The sequence below is a fragment of the Melanostigma gelatinosum genome (assembly GCF_949748355.1).
Source record: "Melanostigma gelatinosum genome assembly, chromosome: 1".
Taxonomy (NCBI): domain Eukaryota; kingdom Metazoa; phylum Chordata; class Actinopteri; order Perciformes; family Zoarcidae; genus Melanostigma; species Melanostigma gelatinosum.
This window is the reverse complement of record NC_136634.1, coordinates 30,488,245-30,508,426: the sequence shown is the minus strand read 5'-3', so window position 1 is coordinate 30,508,426 and position 20,182 is coordinate 30,488,245. Positions and strand designations below refer to the sequence as shown.

At 43.3% G+C, this 20,182-nt stretch overlaps 2 protein-coding genes across 5 annotated transcripts; one reads left to right on the top strand and one right to left on the bottom strand.

The window, feature by feature from the left end:
* The first annotated feature begins 2,326 nt into the window (after positions 1 to 2,326).
* LOC306782222 (aldo-keto reductase family 1 member B1) lies at positions 2,327 to 9,340 on the top strand. 3 transcript variants are annotated; one of them, XR_013772259.1, is made up of 10 exons: positions 2,327 to 2,460; positions 3,477 to 3,653; positions 4,774 to 4,890; positions 5,466 to 5,543; positions 5,640 to 5,756; positions 6,589 to 6,737; positions 7,491 to 7,578; positions 7,645 to 7,728; positions 9,035 to 9,134; positions 9,208 to 9,340. XR_013772259.1 is itself a non-coding variant. In XM_079275475.1 (10 exons), the coding sequence occupies exons 1-10, from the start codon at positions 2,380 to 2,382 to the stop codon at positions 9,239 to 9,241; spliced, it is 972 nt and encodes a 323-aa protein (XP_079131601.1). In that variant the 5' UTR covers positions 2,327 to 2,379; the 3' UTR covers positions 9,242 to 9,340. The 3 variants fall into 3 exon arrangements, 2 of the variants coding, with proteins under 2 accessions (XP_079131601.1, XP_079131600.1); XM_079275475.1 differs by having other exon boundaries at positions 6,589 to 6,701; positions 9,052 to 9,134; XM_079275474.1 differs by having other exon boundaries at positions 9,052 to 9,134.
* A 1,348-nt stretch (positions 9,341 to 10,688) lies between these two features.
* klhl36 (kelch-like family member 36) lies at positions 10,689 to 17,826 on the bottom strand. 2 transcript variants are annotated; one of them, XM_079275454.1, is made up of 9 exons: positions 17,814 to 17,826; positions 17,247 to 17,330; positions 15,640 to 15,834; positions 15,422 to 15,544; positions 13,305 to 13,526; positions 12,900 to 13,205; positions 11,706 to 11,933; positions 11,410 to 11,567; positions 10,689 to 11,276 (listed from the first exon to the last, which is right to left on the bottom strand). In XM_079275454.1, the coding sequence occupies exons 2-9, from the start codon at positions 17,304 to 17,306 to the stop codon at positions 10,703 to 10,705; spliced, it is 1,866 nt and encodes a 621-aa protein (XP_079131580.1). In that variant the 5' UTR covers positions 17,307 to 17,330; positions 17,814 to 17,826; the 3' UTR covers positions 10,689 to 10,702. The 2 variants fall into 2 exon arrangements, with proteins under 2 accessions (XP_079131580.1, XP_079131579.1); XM_079275453.1 differs by lacking the exon at positions 17,814 to 17,826 and adding an exon at positions 17,620 to 17,711.
* Between the last annotated feature and the right edge of the window lie 2,356 nt (positions 17,827 to 20,182).

The following is a 20,182-nucleotide window of genomic DNA, read 5'->3' as shown; positions in this document are numbered from 1 at the left end:
CAGACGTAGCCAACGGAAACGTAAATCCAGCTCTCTCCTTCTTCGCTCGCTCCAGACCCGGCTCCGACGACTCTGGCTACCCGGCATGCAGCGCTCAAAGACGCCGCCACCCCTCCACGCTCCAACCAGGTCCCCCATCGAAGACGCACCAGCTGATATCTCCAACTGGACCACAGTCCGCCTGCTAAGAGCATCGAAACAACAAAGCAAACAGTGCCAACTCCTCACAACTTTCCCAAAGTCACGTTCCCGCTCCCTCTGCCGTCTTTTGGGGGGTTTTCCAAGACGGACGACGTTTGCCGTAGACCAGCTTGGATCTTGCAAGCAGATGCCAAGTCGTTTCCCCCCATGCGACGAAATCGGACCAATAGTAGCCACAGCATCACGTGGGGCTGCGGATGGCCCAGCAAGTCCATCCCTTAAACTCCTGACAATCTAGCAGTCCCATCATCAAATGACGCTGCGACACCCGTCCGCCAAGGGCGCGTCCTCGATGCAGCTCACGTCCGGGCCACCGCAATGCCATGGCTTTCTCGTTTCCCATTCCAGGAGTTCAGCCCTCCTGGCCTTCCTGCAGACACCTGTCCACAGTCCGCCTGCTAAGAGCATCAACTCCTCCAACTCCTCACAACTTTCCCAAAGTCACGTTCGGAAAAAAAACAAAACAAACACAAACGTACCTACATCCAAACACACCGGCGTGACGCCAGCGACCGTGACGCCACCACGCACCCCGAAACTCCGCCCCCAACCCACAAAGTTCCGGGTTGCCAGGTTCTTTCCTCCGTCCCCCTTCTAAGCTGTCCCCCCCCTCTAAACGGTCCCTTCACTGTTCCCTCACACCACCTTTCTTCTGCCGTACCCAGGCACCGGGTTGCCAGGTCTCCTTTCCTCCGTCCCCCTTTCTAAGCTGTCCCCCCCCCCCTCTAAGCTGTCCCTTCACTGTTCTCTTACACCACCTTTATTCTACCCGTACCCAGGCACCGGGTTGCCAGGTTCCCTCTCCTCCGTCCCCCTCCCCTATCCCGCTTTTCCTACTATGCAGATTCCTGGCACCGGGTTGCCAGGTTCCCTCTCCTCTGTCCCCCTCCCCTATCCCGCTCTTCCGACTACGCATACTCTTCCCACTCGGCAGATTCCTGGCACCGGGTTGCCAGGTCCCCTCTCCTCCGCCCCCCCCCCCCCCCCCCCCCTATCCCGCTTTTCCTACTACGCAAATTCCTGGCACCGGGTTGCCAGGTCTTCTTGCCTCTGTCCCCCTCTCTAATCTGTCCCCCTCTCTAAGCGCAACACGCAGCCACGGAACGCAACAACACAACCACTGAACGCAACAAATAGGGGCTGAATCTTTATTATTATTAAATTATAAAATAGCTATAACTTTGTGATTCTGTTTAGGCCAGCAGAGAAGGCTTAGCTGGCCCTGACGGCCCACCACTGGTAATAATATAGGACGCCCTTATCGAGCATATTTTCAATAATCACATCACCACAAACCAAATGGCACACTATTTATTGAGGCGTTCAGGGCCCCTTTTTTCTTCAAATTAAAAGCATGAAAGGGGAGAAGTTTTGAGATGAAACATTATAATTTATACCTATGCTATAATAATTAACATAAAAGGAATCACAATGCTAGTGAGCAACCGCCCTTTAAATACCTAGAAGTCCTTTAAGGCCACCATAAACTAACAGCTGAAAAATGAAATGTTGTTCCAGTATAGACCCACACACCATACAAAACCTGGATAAAGTTATTTTTTGACGTTATTATGTATCCCTATATGTCTAATATGGCTGATTATATTTGACGATTGTGAGACTTATCATTGAAATTATAAAATCTTTCTCTTACAAATCGACAGCATTTGTAGTTAGGCGCACAGTGCAGTGATACAAGATCGCCATCTAATGTTGAACTGGAAACATTACAGCAGATTTCTCTATTTACAGTGCGACCTGGCCTTTCTGTGTGTTTATGTGTGTGCGTGTGTTTATGTGTGTGTGTGTGTGTGTGTGTGTGTGTGTGTGTGTGTGTGTGTGTGTGTGTGTGTGCGCACTGCTACCCCTATTAGAAGAGTGACCTTTGCAACATGTTCCTCCCTCCTCCCTTAAAGACATGGTGGTAAAGTACTTTGTGTGTTGTCCAATAATTAACCACTGGACTGATAAAGCAGCAATAGGAGAGAGAAAGAGAAATAGAAGGAAAGGCACAGGTCAGATAGACAAGTAAAATCAGCAAAGAAAGAGGAAGGACGTTGACTCAGTAGTTGCAGTTTGAGGGGAAAAGAGGAAGAGGACAGCCCGACAGTGTACGAGTGTGTGCACCGAGTGTGTGCAGAGTTTCTCGTTTTGTTGCTTTTTGCTGCTGCCTGCTGCATGGAGGACTCACAGGTGGCCAGGTCCATAGAGTTGAACGATGGCACACGGATGCCAGTTTTGGGTCTTGGGACATGGAAGGTACTATAAACCCTCTTTCCGATATCTTTTATTCTCAATTTTGGGCTTTTTTGGCATATATTTGACTCTTTGTCTATGTGTTGCAAATGCATGTATTTTAGGTATAGGAGTATTTACCGAAAGAAGTCTGCCGAGAGAGGCAATTGAAAATACCGGCTTCTGATAGGCAGATTATTTGCCTGCCTCAAGGTCAAATGGCAAGCTCCCTCATTGGCTGCCTACACATCCCAACCATTGATGTATAAAGAGAACTGTAAGTTGGGAGGTGGCGCCCCATTCAGAAAGTTGCTCAGTGGCACATGAAGCAAAAAAGTTTGACTTCCATATAAAGAATGTATTCCTTTTTTTAATTGAAAAAAAGGTTACAGACACCTCTTCCCCAATGTAAGTATCTGGGGAAAGTCTTTTGGGCCCAATGGCATCATGTGACGGACTTTGAAATTGACGAGTTAGCACTTTAAACATTTAATTCAAAGTTTTACCAGCATCAACATGTCTGGTTTTGCATGTTCGGTTGTCAGTATCGATATTCTAACAGCGAGTCAAGTTCTGCAGAATTCTACATAACGTTTCACAGGAACAAGTGTTTCAGGTTAACTTTTGACTTTAAGTCGAAAGTATCCGTGGTTGCTCGTAGTAACTCACGTAGTTGATTAACCGTGTTGACTACCACTGGACTGTTTGTAGCGTCCGTTTTAAAAGTGAAAAAAGTGAATATTTATGTTCCTACGTAGCTTGACAAAGCTATTGCACTTCGCCGTACTTCTGCGTGTGCACACTTGCGTACAGCTGTTCACAACCTGTAAAAGGGTCTGCAGTTTGACATTTAGGGAAATTAGCTTATTTTGCTGTCTTGCCACGAGTAACATAAGATGATTAACACTCTCAAATGTTATATGAGTGGTATCGATAATCTTATCCCAGCAAGAAAGTGAGTATATAACTGTTTGATAACTTTAATATGGCAGATAGTGGTGAAGGTGGGCCTATTTTATAATTATTTTTGCTTCTTGCAGTCCTCTCATCTCCCCCGCACCTCGGTCCAGGGCGCGGTGGAGGCTGCCATTGCGGCTGGCTATCGCCACATAGACACCGCTCACAGCTACAAAAATGAGGTTGATATCGGCAAGGCGCTGCGCTCCAAGATACAGCAGGGCGTCATCAGGCGCCAGGACATGTTCATCGTCAGTAAGGTGGGTGGTGCAACAAGTGTTGCAGCAATGCCGGTGAGCAACATGAGGACGGGGAATTATACAGTATTTGTTTACACAACTGATTTTTTTATTTTTTTTTCATGTTGCCTACGGAAGAGAATTAGGGCCACAAAGTCAAAACTCAGAATAAAGTCAGAATTTATTTCAGATTCATTTAGAGTAAAAAGCTGAACAACAAGCAGAACATCAATCTGCAAAAATGCAGTTTTCTACTGTTTGGCGAGCAGCCATCCATCCTTGTCCACTGCTGGTAACCTTAGAGATGCCATACGGAGTTTGATAATAAGAATAGTTTAATATATGAAAGATAATCATAATTGTTTAACTGCAAATGTATTTTAAAGATTTTGGAACTTCTTGTATTGCTGCTCAAGAAAGACTATTTGTGTGTGTGTGTGTGTGTGTATATATATATATATATATATATATATATATATATATATATATATATATATATAATTAATTGTCTTTTTTTTCTTACAATAATCAAAAAGATTCGACAAGAGTATCAATAAGGAACTGAAGCGATAAGAGTACAGATGGATGGATAAAATCAATACCCATCCCTACCGTCCGCTAATATTAACCTCTAAAAGGGCCTCCGTGCATCGATTTATGATGGTATTTGACAAGTTGAGAGTAAGAACTGATTGGTTATGGAAGATGAGAGGAGTAGGGAACGAAAGGGAGGAGACTCAAGAGACACTGGGAAACAAACTGGAGCACGGCCATGTCAGAATTCGAAGTTTAATCTCAGAAAAAAAGTTTAAAATTTTGAGGAAGAACTTTAATAAAATCTGAATTCTGACTTTACAGGTGTTGAATACGAAATAGCTAACAGTGTTTACCTGAGGACCTGAGGGGGAACCGGTGGGTGGGTGCTACATTTCTGCAACAACGTTATCAGCAAAAGGCAGCAGCGGCCGTGAGCTAGCCAGTGGGGCAAGGTCACATGCACGAATAAAGCAGAGGAACTTTACATGCCATGCTCTGATTATGGTATAGAGAACCTTTAACAGAACTGACATTATTTTGTATACTTTGATACTATATATATTTTCTGTTAACCCTCCTGTCCTGTACCTTTTTGTTCATGTAGCTGTGGTGTACCCATCATGCCCCAGAGGACATCCCTGAATGCCTGAATAAGTCCCTGAATGATCTCCAGCTGGACTACCTGGATCTTTACCTTGTGCATTTCCCTGTTGGCCTGAAGGTTAAGCATAATATCCAAATTTACAAACGTGAACTATTTCTTTTTAAACACTTTAGAAAAAGGAGATCGTGAAAATCTACATTTCTTTCAGAGAACACTGCTCGTAACTTGCGTGCCATCTGTGGAGGTCTGCGCCATGGTGCCTCACACATTTAAAGAGAGCTTAATTGTCTCAGTTTAAAGTCCAAGGGTCAACAATTCTTTTTAAATATAGATGTAATATTTTCCAAAATTCACAACATGTTCTCATCTATGTTGGCTTCAGTCTATATTTGTTGCCATTTAGCTTTTAAAAACAACATTTGCACTGCGGTCAAAAACTGCACCTGCATGCTGTTAACGGAGCACGCAGTGTAAATTTGTTTCTTTGTCAATTTGAACAACCTGTTTACCTATAATTTTATACATTGCCAATATAAAAAAGATCCATTAATTCAATGAGTATTTTCTGGTTCTTTATGTTTCTCTAAATTGGCTGAATATCTTTCGAAGAGGGAGTAATTATAATTGTGTCAGGAAAATGAAACATTTCATAGAAGCATCTGTTTGACATTTACTTTTACATTTCTTCCTAGAAAATGGGTGACGACCTTTTCCCAAAGAAGGACGGAAAGATGCTGACCTCTGACACAGACTATGTGGACGTCTGGAGGGTAAGATGCGTTACGGGGGAAGTAATCTGACTGAACCCAAAATGCAAAAAAACAGAACACTGAGATGGAGGGACGATGCAAATGTTGTGTTTGCAGGGGATGGAAGCCCTGCAAGCCTCAGGGAAGGTGAAAAGCATCGGTGTGTCCAACTTCAGCATCCTGCAGCTGGAGAGGCTTCTTGCTCTGTGCAGGCTGCCCCCTGCTGTCAACCAGGTACTGCAAATGTAGCTCCTTTAGTGACGTAAGTGGAGGAAAGTCTTTACATTCATATTCCTATTTCCTTATACCTCCACACTTTATAAGTATGGACCCATGTCCCACATGTTGGTACAAATACAGAGTGAGTGGTTCAACCTCATTTGGGTTGTCCTAATTAAATTAACTGCATTATTCAAGTTTTGTCTTGCCTTCATTTGCCAATAGAAAGTGGAAAAAGACAACAAGGCACAGAGGAGGCACTCTGGTTGGAAGTTGAATTTAGAACCCGTTCTTATGCAGGGCTGAAATGTAATTCCAGGATCAAGAACAAAAGCAGATTTTTTTTAAATGGCTTTACTTTATATTGCATTTTTGTAGTGGGACGATATGAGCAACATAGTATCAAACAATGATGCCACATAATGACACCGGACGACGGGTCTCACAATGATGTGATACAGTTTCACATGTTGTGATCATATGGCATTGTAATTCATCATTATATCAAGATAAGAGATGAAAAAGTAAACATTTTAACAGTAAAGAATCCAGAATATTCATCTATGACATTATTAAATATCATTCAACTTGATGACGGTGGTCATTTTATGTCAACATATTGCATTACATGATGAATGATGTCAAGAATAGATGTTCATGATGTTAGATGACACCATATACATGAGTTCATGCAACAGAATTAATTGGAAATGTGTTCATGCAATGTCATTATGTGCTGTAATCACTTTACATCACGCGGTGGTACAACTTCCATATTTCAACATAATGTACTGAATGACAGGTTGTGCAGTTATTCAGCTTTTGTTTGGTGTTATATCATCCATAGATTGAGCTTCATCCCTACCTGGTGCAGACAGAGATGATAGAGTTCTGTAAATCAAAGAGCATCGCCCTGACTGCCTACAGTCCCTTTGGCTCGCCGCAGAGACCCCCAGAGATGCAAGTATCCCTCATACACTCCACTGACTCAGACTGGTGATTGAAAATGAATCAAGCACCTGCATAATTCTGCTGATATCACATCTGACTATGCTCGGAGATCATTTTGTGATCCAAATTCGATTCAATTTGTTAGCTTAGTTTGCCCCAAAGAGGACACATTTATTGAGATCAACTTTGTGTTAGTTCGTATTGCACAGTTACAACCAAAGTAGAGTTTGTAAACAAGTCGGTTTACTGAGGATTTGTTTATTGTACACAAAGGTATCTGTCATCTTCTAACCAACCCTTTGTCATCTTCACTCCATAGAGTTCAGATAAACGGAGCTGTTTCCATCTTTTTATTTACAAATAGGATCAATCTTGGACATGAAGTCTATGTTTAAAAAATAAAAAATAAAAAATTGACATTGTAAAGGTTCCTGCAGCAAAACCCCTCCCTTATAACTGCTGACAGTCAATCAGAAATGTTCTGCATTTTGTTTCGATCTCAGAAAAGCCTCCTTGCACCTCCTCATGGGCGCTTGTCACAGTGGTTTGTATTTGATGTGTACGTTACGATTTATCCAGAACCCTCATGTCATCTGAATGAATTGCTATCTGACTTTTAACTACTTATTTACTTCCCTTTCTGTTTTTGTTTTCGATGTCTTTTGAACTGTGATGCATTCTTAAAGTCTTATGTTAATGTTAAATATGTATTTTTTGCCCTTGTAAAGTGCTTTGAATGGCCTTTTGTCTGCATGGTGCAATCCTGTGCTCTGGTCTTTTGTATCTCGCCTGTCTCAGGTTCAGAGGAGTCCTTGATCCGCATAAGCTCCTGGAGGATCCAGTCGTAGCAGATATAGCCAAGAAGCACAGACGCAGCCCTGCACAGGTCAGCGTAGTCTACTGTGGTCTGAGTGTGTGTATTCCATTGTTAGTAACAGCGGTACTCCCCCAGGTGTTGCTGAGGTACCATGTGCAGCAGGGTATTGCAGTCATCCCTAAGAGTGACAAGCCTCATCGCATCCTTGAGAACACAAAGGTAACACCTCTCCTCCTCTTACTGTTTCCGTCGCTCAGGCTCACTCCTAAGAATTGTATTTTTATGACAATGGTGCGATCATGAGACATTGTTCAGTCTTTCGTCTGCAACTTGCTCCTACATGCATCCAACCATAGACTAGAGATAACAAGTGGACGTAGTCATCGTGACATAGCCCATTGGTTTGTGGACTGACGTTTAGAGGCCTCGAGTGCGGCAATTTCGCCGTCGCCATTTTTTTTTTGCAACCAATGAACAGAAGTCATTATATTTGGAATGCGAAGGAGTGACGTGGAGACACCGTATATGGCTGACAGCGACCTGTCAATCACAGTAAGCCCGACCTAAAGCATAGTCTGCTTTATGGTCTATCTGACTCTAAATGGAGCATCATTTACGAAATGAACATCATGCTGTATTGAATACTAGAAACTAGAGAGTGAGACCATAAACTCAGATTCACAATGTTTACTGAGGTAATCAATCAAGAGCAAAGTAGAGTCATTTTCTCATAGACTTCTATACAATCTGACTTAACTGTCTACGTAGATCATTGGTTTATATTGGATGGGAACACCCAGTAATTCATTTCTATGAGAAAAAAAAAAGATTGTACAGTAATTGTATTGTACAGTTTGTGTCAAATCAGTGGCTAAGCATTCGGTTTTAAATAGCCTATGATTAAACTCACTTTTTTTCAAATTCTTAAAATCATTTTACCAATATTTGTGAATTTCAATGACACGTAGGGACAAACTAAGCAAACTAAACTAATTGTTTTTGTGTTACATTAACAAAAGTAATTTGCACCAACTCAATCTTAACTAAGCTAGCAAGCTAGCTTCTAGCAAAGCAATTCAACATCCATCGCTGCTAGCAGCGTGATGATGTTCTCACAGCCTGCACAAGATAACTATTGACCAGTTTCATAAAATATGAATACATCTCATCTTGTCTTTATGTTTGTATGGTACTTGGATTTACTGACCACACCGCACATCAGACCACTAAATGAGACAATAATTAGCATAGCTAGCTAGCGCACCTAGTGTCCTTCCGCGATCGTGTAAACCATGCTGCCAGCGTGCTAAACAAACCCCTACAAAATGTTACAATACTAAAAAGTCCCTCTTCTCACAATGCATACTGCTGGCGTTATATCATCATTCGACACAACATGGTGTATTTCCCCTTAGAAAGGCTGGTATGTACACGACACTGCAAAATTAAAAATAAAATTTTGTGTAGGACAAAAAAAGATGAGCATTGATATAGTTGTCTGTAAAAACCCATTTGTCCACATCAGTTTCAATGTTTGTGCAGATCTTTGACTTCAGTCTGACTGAAGAAGACATGAGAGCACTAAGAGGACTGGACCGAGGGTGGAGGGCCTGCATGCTTGAAGGGTAAGTGGACATGCAGCAAAAAGGTTCTGCAAAGTGCCGCTGTTCTCACGGTGATGACTGTTCTGCTTCTCAGAGTCAAGTCTCATCCGTACTACCCGTTCGTGTGAGGCTGTCAGGAGAGACGAATACCATGACAACCAACGAGACTCAAGACCAGCTACATGCAGTCTACCCACAGTATCAGTACTACACGCTGTGATTCATCAGTGCCTTGTTTGCATAATACTCAAGATAGAATGTGAAGACAAATCTTTCAAATCTCAATGAATGTGACTTAACAAATATCAGTTTGTCCATCAGCTCCGAAAGGTGGGGTGCCTCATTTTCTAATGTTCTCGTGTCATGAACGAAAAACTGTTTGTGTCAACATCTGAATTTTAATTAAAGACAATTCAACAAAAATGCACAGTCCAGCAAATAATTCTGAAAAAAACTGTTTTTGTTACAATATTCAATACATTATCTTTTTTTTTTTTTACATACACTATTATGTGAGTTATGGTAGTTTTGCTGGATGGAACATTGAATTTGATGTATTTGTGCTTTGGTGTCCAACAGAGTACGAACACTTTAAATCTCTTCATATACACAGAAACACATGACATGACCCATCACCAGCGCATCACATGGTGGTGGCACACACTGTGTCACCACGGAACAATGCCAATGGAAAGTCAATCAGGATCCTTTTTTTGTGGTGGACACGCAAATTAAATCTACGTGACTACGCAACGGTCAGAGGTAGTGATGCAGTATGATCGGTGAGTGGTTGAGGTGGATGGGTCAACAACACAGGACTTTCAACCCTGAGATGTTGAGTAATGCTGAAGTTACATTTGTGATCTTTTTTGCTGAAATCTAATTTACATTTAAGAGGTCGCTGGCGTTTCGTATTTCTGTGAGATCACGTTTAAATTAGGGATAAATGATAATTCAAATGAATATATTTCTGTACTTCAGAGGAAGTGGTAACAATGTATCTTTGTCAATTCCATCAAAGCCGACTAACCTTGGAGCCAGAATGATTATGAGGGATTTTTATGCCCCCACACCGCTTCAGCCGTGGCCGGAATGTCCGTCCGTCCCATTTTTTCGTGAATGTGACACCTCAGGAACGCCTGGAGGGCATTTCTTCATATTTGACACAAACCTCCACTAGCACAGCAGGTTAAACTAATTAAAATGTGATGGTCAAAGGTTCCTTTGACCTCAAGCAACACGTTTTTGGCCATAACTCAAGAATTCATATGCTAATTGTGACACTTTCACCTAGCCCATATATCTGTCTATACAGTGTTGCTACTCAGGCATGCAGTATGTAACTCAACTTTAGGTCTTGTAGGAGATTTATAAATGACAGCAGAGTGAATTCTTCTTTTCTCTCCCATCCCCCTTACTAATCGGATGTTCTTAACCAAAAAAAACCTCTAGTTAATTCAGTGGTGACCGTTATTGCCGCCTTTGTGATTCTGATATCCGTGTAAGGGACATAACAAAATATGTTTCTTCTGTTAAAAAGATTTATCAGAAATATTCTTGGACAAAGAGAAAGTCCTTCATTACTGCTGCTATGTGGGGTGTAATCTTCCTTTCATCCTTTGACCTATCTTCTTCATCTCCGAAGAGGGTGATGATGGTGAGGGCTTCACTGTGCAGACGCATGCCGAGGCCCCTGCGATACATTTCGGCAGGTTGGGTCCTCTGGTCCATGAGCCCTCGTCAGGGTCGTACACCTGAGTGGCCATGGAGAACACCATGCTCTCCCAGCTGTAGCCGCCGAGCACGTAGATCCTCCCCAGCCACACCGCAAGCCCCGCCTCGCTGTTGGGCAGCAGCAGCGGCGCCACTCGCGTCCACTGGCCGCTGCATGGGTCGTAAGACTCTACCTGAAGGATGTCGAAGCGCTCCGTGGTGTCCTCGTGGTCGTCGCTGCCCCCGATGGCGTAGATGAGGTGGTTGGGGGAGGCCATGCAGTGCCAGCCCCTCGCCAGGGACATGGCCCGGCGCTTCATCCACACCTCGCTTTCCCGTGATGGATCGAAGCTCAGCACGTCGCGGCGGTATGGGCCGATCTGGTAGTCGTGACCACCTGAGATGTAGACTACACCACGGTGGACTGTCCCAGCGTGGCCGTAAGTGGACCTAGGAAAGACAGAATACAAAAATACGGATGATACATTCTCAGGGGACCACAAATTGCAAACTTCATGGCGAACCCATCCGTGAGAGAAATGTCCCTATAAAACAGCAAACCCAGCGGCGACACGTGTCCTACCTGGGCAGTCCTGCCACGTAGGACCAGCAGTCCTCAGCGGGACAGTAAACCTCCACAGAGGACAGCGCTCCGGTGTCGTTCCTCCCACCCACGGCGATCAGGCAGTCTCCCACTGCCCCCAGGTGAAAATCCACTCGCCGCTCATTCATCGGCCCACCCTGGAAAAAAACAAAAAACATCACACCGTCACTGTGCATGGGCGACTTGGCCGATAAAAGACAAGCGCCAACAAACATAAGAGAACCGTGGGGACTCCTCCTTTTACTATCGACAGAATGTACATTTCTTCACAGTACCCTGGCCCACTGGTTGTGGCGGGGGTCATATCTGTACAGCAGGTTGCAGGCGGCATCTCCGCCGTTGTCCCTGGACAAGCTTCCCCCGGCGGCGAAGATGAAGCCCCCCAGTACTGCCAGGCAGTGGTGGCTCCGCTTGGCCGGCAGCTCGGTTTCCACCTCCCAGATCCCTGTTTCACCGTCCAGCCGGCAAACATTGGCGCTCAGCTCCTCGCCACGTTCAGACACCTTGAGGAGTAAAAAGAGGAGGGTTAAGGGATCAGGCATGGTTATAAAAAAGCAAAAAAAGTGTGCCAGCCACTGTCTATTTGTTTAATGGTTATGAGACATTACAAGGTCACAACTTGAGACACAATTAGTCAAGTTTTTAGGGAATCAAAGCTGCATTCGCATCTTTTTTACGTTTAGTTCATACTGCAGTTGCACTAACAAAGTAGGTACTGAGGCATCCGGTATGCATTCAATTGGGACATACATCCCCATAACATGGCACCTTGAACTTGACTTTGTTGCTCATGCGTCTGCTAGGCAAAGGATTGTGGGTCAGAACAGCCTGAAAAGCTACCGGACATTGTAGAACATCCTGGTATTTTTTGACATTCTATGTATTGTGACACACTAAATGGTATGGTAGTATGGGTATTTCAAAGCACAGCAAGTCTTTAGTTCTTCAGCTAAAATCTGACTCAGGTTTCAAGTCAGAACAGAAAGTGACAAATATTCATTTACGAATTTTTGAGCAAAAACTAATTAACCAAAAATGTCTACTTTGTGGACTAATAACAGATTAACTGTAAATAGCTACATCGTATTCTCAAAAAATGTAAGTCATCGTTATGACAGGTGAGCCATCGTCTGTGATGTCTATATATGTATATATCGACTATATACATCGTCTCTATCTAAGATGTGGACGTAGGCACTCATTGATTTGGGGACTGCCATTTTGAAGCCTCGAGTTTGGCAATTTCACCTGTCAATCACAGTACGCCCACCCTAAAGCATACTCCGCTTTATGGTATATTTGACTCTAAATGAACATCATGCTGTATTGAAGAAGACTTGAAACTAGAGATTGAGACCAGAAACTCATGTTTACAATGTTTACTGAATCAATCCGACTTCCTGCTGGTCAGAGGAGAGAATGCAAGTTTTAAGACACTTCACTGCCAGAGGTTGCTGCTTGGTCTGTACCTCTCCTCCGATCAGCAGCAGCCGCTCTGCTCCCCCCCTCAGCGTGGTGCGTCCTGTTTGCAGGAGCGGCTGGGCGCTGGGCCTGGCGTGGTACTCCAGGGCTTCCTCCACCAGGGCCTCGCAGCCGGCCTCCTTCGTCGGAAGGGCCCGCAGTGCCGGCAGCACCCGGTCCGCCAGCTCCCCCGCCGGCATCAGGGGGAAGCGGATGTTGGAGAGGAGCTGCGTGGCGTGGGCCGTTCGCTCGGGGGCCTCGCCTAGCCACCGCAGGGCGGCCTGGAAAAGCTCCTGCTCACCGTCATGCTGGACCTGACGACGAAGAGAGGAGCGGCTTCTTGTAAATCTTTGCTCCCAAAAGTCAAGAATAAACTTACAGTGTCAACATCTGAACAACGCGGGGTTGTTTACCTGGCCACTAGAGAGGTAGGACGCGAGTTTGTGTAGCGGGGTGTTGCGATGGAAGTCTGGAGTGAGGGAGAGCGTGGCGAAGCGCGCAAGGACAAAGCGGTCGATGAAGGTGTCGAGTCGCTCCAGGCTGTAGAGCTGGGCCAGCTCCTGCAGGTACAGGTAGTTGTCCTCGCTCACCTCCCTCTCCAGGTACTGGCAGCAGAAATCCACCGCTCGCCACACCTGAACAGCAGCAGGATTTTTACATTTCACATGTCCCCTTAATTAAAGAACAACTGGGTTGTTTCCATCATGAGGAATTATACTGTTGTTTTTTATTTCCAAACAAATTAACACTATTTTTTTTACCTCTTATTAATTATTTATAACCACCATATAAACAATGAATCACTGCTTTATAACATGCTGGTTATTAACAGGACATTCTTCAAGACCAAACAAATACATTTTGGCAGATTTATCTCATTAGGTTCAATGTTATAAGTAGACTGCAATTATGAGAACATTAAGGCTCCTTCATGTGTCTTAAAGGTGTACGAGTTATATAAATGTTAAATAAAGCACTATGGGGGCTAATTTATTTGGCGACCCTAATAAAATCTCCTGCGACCCACTTGTGGGTCCCAACCCAGTGTTTGGAAATGAGTGCTTCATAAAACGCCTTAAAATAAATGTCTTAAAATGTATATTCAATACAAACTATTTTAGAATGCATGAATAAATGCTTGATCATACAACTGAAAGACTATGACGGAATGACAAACATTTGCCAACATTATTCACCACAGAACTTTTTGGTGTGTCTATGGCAGCTGGTTCAATTTCAACTTCTATCTTTTACATATGCATAATATGATGACGCACCCTAGTTCATCTAGATCAGGGGTGTCAAACTCATCTCCACTCTGGGCCACATCAGCATCACGGTCCCTCAAAGGGCCGGTTGTAACTGTAAGACTGTATAACTAACTTCTCCTAACATATTGTTAAATAACTCTCTCTGCATTTGATTATTGTTTATTCAAGTGTAAACATATTGTACATGCAGTTCTATAAATGAAAAATGATATTTAAACACATTTCTGTTATTATAACATAAATCATTTTATTTGAGGGTTAAGAAACCCACGTGACTCTATCAAAGATCAAACTATTAAAGAAAATAACAAAGACAAATATCAAACACAAGTTCTGACATTAACTTTGTTCAAAGCTGTTTGTGTCACCTCTCTGCATCACTAATGTTCCTCCCTGTCGTCGTCCTGTGCATGGCAGCTTCATCCAAGAGCTGCTCACTGAGAGTCAGGTCTGATGAACATGATAGATGATGTATCCGTGTTGTCTGTGCTTTCATCAACAGTTCATTACAAACACAAGTACCTGCTCGTCTCTTAGCTAGCTGTGTTGTTAGATTGCTGCTAGTTCATCAACTCGGTCTGCGATGGTGTTTCTTCACAAACTGACATTTGTAAAAGTCTGTATCTGGTCGGAGCTCTGCTCACATACCTTCAGCATGCACTGGGCTGTAGCTGTGTAAATATATTCTGCTGTGATTGCAGTCTGCCTTTTAATTCTTGGACAATTTGATGTTTTTCTTGGAGGCTAAATTTAGCTCCGTGTTTGGTGTCAAAATGCCGACATCGTGAATTGTATCCTTCATCACCGACACGCCTCATAACACAGAAGACAGACCCGTTGTTCTCCTTGAAGCACAAACATGTATTCGCTTTCACATATTTCATTACATTTTCTTCCCTCTGCATCAATTTTTCTCTTCGTGGACATTTTGGGATTATTTGTGGATCTTTTTCAATCGTTGGAAAAGCTCTTTTCGGGCTGTTGCCTCTCCTGTCCACCTGTTGTGATAGTTTTAATGCGGTACACAGACAACATGCTATCTCATCATTTCAACTTTCTATCTCATAATTTCGACCATGGGCATACTTTTATTTTCAAGTCTAACTTTTAATTTGTTTTCCAAAATAAATAAAAAATTTAAAACTAATTTTATTTTTTTTTGCTGCCGGATTCGTGGGCCACATAAAATGACGTGGCGGGCCTTGAGTTTGACACGTGTGATCTATACATTTACTATCATGTGTTGAACAGTGTCTCACCTGCAGAAGGTGGGCAGCTTCTAGCACATGGTCAATATTTCCTCCATCCAATGGCAGCTCTCCGCTGTACAGGAAGTCAACAACAGCATTCAGACCGATGTTGGAAACCCCAACCAGCTCAACCTGCCGACAGGATGAGGACAGCGGAGGTTAATCAGGCGTTGGACATTTAAGAACGTCCGTCCGTCCCCCGGTGCATCGTCCTACGGTGCGCTGACCTCTTCCTGGCGTTGCTCCCTCATGCCCAGGGTGAACATGGCGTGGAAGTACGGGCTGGAGACGGCCAACAGGGCTCGGTGAGCGGGAACTCGCTGGTTGTCCGCCACCAGCACCACGTCGCAGAACTGGCCGTGCTGCCGCTGCTCGTCGAGGCCCCGCAACACCTCCACAGCTTGGTCCACCCAGTGGAACACCTGCCAACACAACGCGGTTTGCGAGATTTTTCTAACAGTACACACAAAACATACTGTGTGTAAAAATGTTTAGCTTTTCTTCTGCTTAAATCTGAAAGTTCAGTTCAGGCGAATTCTGCTGAAACGAGTCAATCAGTCTTTCCTCGAGTCCTGACTTAACATGCTGCATAGCCCTGCCTCAGCAGTCCTCACCTCCAACTCCTCTGTTGCGTTTATTAAATAATGCTGGAAGGGAGGCTTTTATTTAGGCGGCAACCTCCGTGTCTAAAACGTGGAGCCAATGCGGAAGTGCCTTAAATCTGCATTCCTACTAATGGTCACCAGGGGGCGACTCCTCTGGTTGTATAGAAGTCTATGAGAAAATGACTACTTCTCTCTTGATGTATTACCTCAGTAAACATTGTAAACATGAGTTTATGTCTCAATCTCTAGTTTCAAGTCTTCTTCAATACAGCATGATGTTCATTTATGAAGTTATTCAATTAAATATATTTTTGTATAGCCCTAAATCACTAATCACAACTTCTCCTCAGAGGGCTTTACAATCTGTACACATACAACACCCTCTGCCCAAGGACCCTCACATCGGAACAGGAACAACTCCCAAAAAACCCTTTAACGTGGAGAAAAGATGAAGAAACCTTCGGGAGAGCAACAGAGGAGGATCCTCTATCAGGATGGACAGAAGTGTGATCGATGTCGTGAGTGCAAGTTATGGTCCTGTTTAGAGTAAAGTAGAACACACAGCAGGGTATGCTTCAGGGGCGTGGCTACCTTGTGATTGCTACGACAACGACATCCGTGTTTCTGTCTTTTACCTTTAACCCTTCCACAGTTTTCTTTTTTTTTGGCCACCTAAAAATGTTGTTATTCAGCGTTTGATTGAATATGACTCCAGCCTCTTGTGTCAATTGTGGTTTCCAAAAAACCAAGATGGTGACGGACAAAATGCCAAACTCGAGACTTCTAAAAAAAGGCCGTACCAATCTTCTTTTATAAAGTTTATGGATTTGACGAGTTGGTGGGTGGTCATTTTCCGGAACTTAAAGTATTTCTTTAAGCTGGATCCCTGTATTGTTGATGGTATCATGCAATGCATATAATTATTGGACCCCAAGGACACACACAATGAGTTTTGGTGAGAAACACTGAATGTAAACAACTGTGTTTGCTTACAAGACAACTCCACGGGGGTACCTTGAAGTATCAGCGCTTCTTGCAACAAATTGCGCAAAAATAAAAGTTAAAAATGTTGATGGAACACTCACAAAGACATTTACACACTACTGACGCCTGATTGCTGAGATTCTGGTGTGTCTTTTTAGGTCATTGAATAATTTGGCCAATGGAGGAGATGAGTATCAGCTTCTTGTTCACATTCATATGTGTGTCAAAGTCTCACACACACTGACCTTGGACGATTCACTGATCCGCTGGGGCCGAAACACACCACTCGGTTTGTCATTGTCCATTATGTTCCCTCAGGCAGGAATCATCTAAAGGAGACACACACAAACAGAGACACACACTGTAAAAATGGTGTGTAAGATCTTCCCTCACCAATTGTGCCCCATCCCTAGCACGAAATGAATCCCTCACAGACGTGAGAACCAGAAAAGCCATGTATCCTAACTTAGTAACTGGACGAGCCCCTACTGTCCCCATGCTTCTATGCTCCTCATACAACAGTCAACCCGCCAATGACAAGAAACTACATTAAGTTATGTCACTTTGTGATTCAAACCCTAAAAAATATCCTATTGTTATGAACTGACAAGTGCTGACATTTGGAATGATCGTGGAGCAGACGCCATCCGCGTGCACCGTGATGCTGCCAACACCATCTCTCGTTCCCTCAGTTGAGCACCAGAAGAAGACGCAGTCGCCTTTTTATTTAGGAGGAAACGAGAAACACGCGTTTTTCAACGACGGCACAAACTGGACCGCTTGGTACAAACAGTCTCTTCTAACAAACTCACTTCGCAGAGAGACATATTCCCCAAAACTACCACGGAAAGAGCTGAAGAATGTAGCATTTTCAGCTAGCCTGAATAAACATATGGACTTCCGGCTTAGGTTTTCAAAATAAACTAATTTGTCCTTTATCACTCCTTGAAACTCCTTGTTTTGCTGCAACCATGGTACGTTAACGTGAATAAATGACACTACTGACAGGAACCAATGGTCTCTCAAAAATGTAAATGTTTATATAATTTTCACTTGGAAATGTCATCACTTCATTATTTTTGCCCTTTTATTTTGAAGCCAAAACCTTTCAAGCCGATGTTGTGAGTGACACCAGCCAGGTTAACGAGATCTGGCTTTAAAATACATACAGGAAACACGCAGCAATGTCCCTGAACATTTTTAAAGGCATTTAACCCATGCTAAATACTGGGAAGTAGGCCATAATAAACTTGGATGTTGGGGTGCATTTTGTGAATTTTTGGTGACTGTAAACAGAACTAGAGGACCATCTTGCGATGGAGTCGCACCAGCCGCAAATTGAGTCAGGAGTACTTGGCCTTCACCTGGATCTCAACTACATGCCTGTAAAGTTTTGTGATGCCAAAATTGGGCCAGGGGTGTAAAGTTGGGCGTCCAATGGCCCCCCGCACCCCTTGATCATATGACTTTGATCTATAACTCAACGTTAATTTTGATGTCAACGATACAACTGTAAAGTTTCGTGACTACATCTCGTATCGCGGTAACAATATCTGTCCACAGACGGATATATATACACTGACCCACAGACTCACAAGGTAGAAATAATACCACTGTCAGAATACTAATGTCACGATGAAAGATATGAAGGTTTCAACATTTAGGATAAAACAAACCCATAAAAGAATACAACTTACATTTTTTTAAACTATTTAAAAAATGTCCTCCAAAGGGCAAAGGGGAAAAAAGTGGCATATTCCCCTTCAACCCAACTTTAAAAAGGAGTGCTTGAATTGTGGCTCTTTCAACATTGTATGTGGAACAAGTGGAACAGCAAACTGAGCTGCAGAAAATCAAAGTCAACTGGCAGAACATGTGAAATAAAATAGAATCTGAACGGGAGCCAAATCAAAATGCAGAGTCATGATGAACTAGAGATCGAGAGAGGGGTCACTATATAGACAATGATGAAGACCAACAGAGGAGCACATCTGTAATCACTTAGACATTGACATGGAGATACATTTTCTCTCTGCAAATTATAAAACCACTGAAAATGAATATTATGAATGCTTTGAAAAAGGTTTTCCAGGCTTTCAGGCCCTGCCTGATAATGAAAAGAAACCCTATTGACAGAGAAATAACAAATCAACATTTATCTCTAAAGACATAAACATGTATTATGTAGCAGTAGCCTATGCAATATATAATGTAAAGTAACCTTGCCTGCTACATTTTACTTCAACATAACAATCAAACATGGATTATGATCAAGTGCACTGTTAACAATTCTATACCTATAGCCAGATGGTAACATTAACACCTGAGTCATTGGCACTGCTTTGCAAGGAACAGGTGGGGTGTGATGGGTTGTTGGTGGACCAGCAGGTGGCGGGGTGATGCAGCAACAGACAACCCAGAGCGCAGAGCTCAGGTAGGTGGTGGCCGTCCAGGGTCAGTCATCAGAGAGCATGTGGAGCTGGTGGAATCAGTAGGCTTCTTCCAGGAGGAGTTAAGACGGGTTTAGCCTCTGTGCTGTCTGACTGCTGTACTGGCCGATACCATACACTTCATGTAGTACTTCTTATAATCCACATACACATGCAACCCCTGCCCTGCTGACAGATACACTGTATCGTGTAGTTGTGTCTAGCTTGTATTGTATTTAAGTGTGGAGTTGCCACACTGTGCGGTAGGCCTACACTGTTAATAATGTTGTAATGAATAGCATATTGCAATATTTGATGTAGTACAGTACTGTACAGTTATGTTCTGCATAACATAGAATATGCGGGTGCTTGTATTTCAAATGAATTGACCCTCGAGGACAAAACCTTATACCTGAAATGAAACTATTGAAACACAATTGGTGGATTTCAATACCCATACCGCCGCACTAGGCAAGTTAAACCATTTAGCCCAAATGAAACCGGAGGTTTACTGTTTTACCTTCAGAATAAAGCAGAGACGTGTCTCACTAAAAAAGAATAATCAAGTGTTATGCATTTTCTTGCGTTTCTTGATTATTTTTTTTTACCTTTACCTTTCCTCTTGTTTCCTGAAAGCACAACTGACATCCCCTCTGTCTTTCCCCATTTCCCTGCCTTTTCTCTGTTCAATGGATAGAGAAAATAATCAATACAATGAAGACCATTCAGTGTAACCAGCCGCAAAGGAAGAT

Bases quoted from the DNA above. Each gene is read 5' to 3' on its own strand.
- klhl36 (XM_079275454.1), bottom strand. From the start codon at position 17,306: ATGGACAATGACAAACCGAGTGGTGTGTTTCGGCCCCAGCGGATCAGT. The intron at 11,934-12,899 runs GTACAGACCAAG...TTACTCCTCAAG, and splicing joins TGCTGCTGATCGGAGGAGAG to GTGTCTGAACGTGGCGAGGA. The intron at 11,277-11,409 runs GTAGGACACGTG...TGTCTTTCCTAG, and splicing joins TACGTGGCAGGACTGCCCAG to GTCCACTTACGGCCACGCTG.
- LOC306782222 (XM_079275474.1), top strand. From the start codon at position 2,380: ATGGAGGACTCACAGGTGGCCAGGTCCATAGAGTTGAACGATGGCACA. The intron at 4,891-5,465 runs GTTAAGCATAAT...ATTTCTTCCTAG, and splicing joins ATTTCCCTGTTGGCCTGAAG to AAAATGGGTGACGACCTTTT. The intron at 5,757-6,588 runs GTACTGCAAATG...TATCATCCATAG, and splicing joins TGCCCCCTGCTGTCAACCAG to ATTGAGCTTCATCCCTACCT.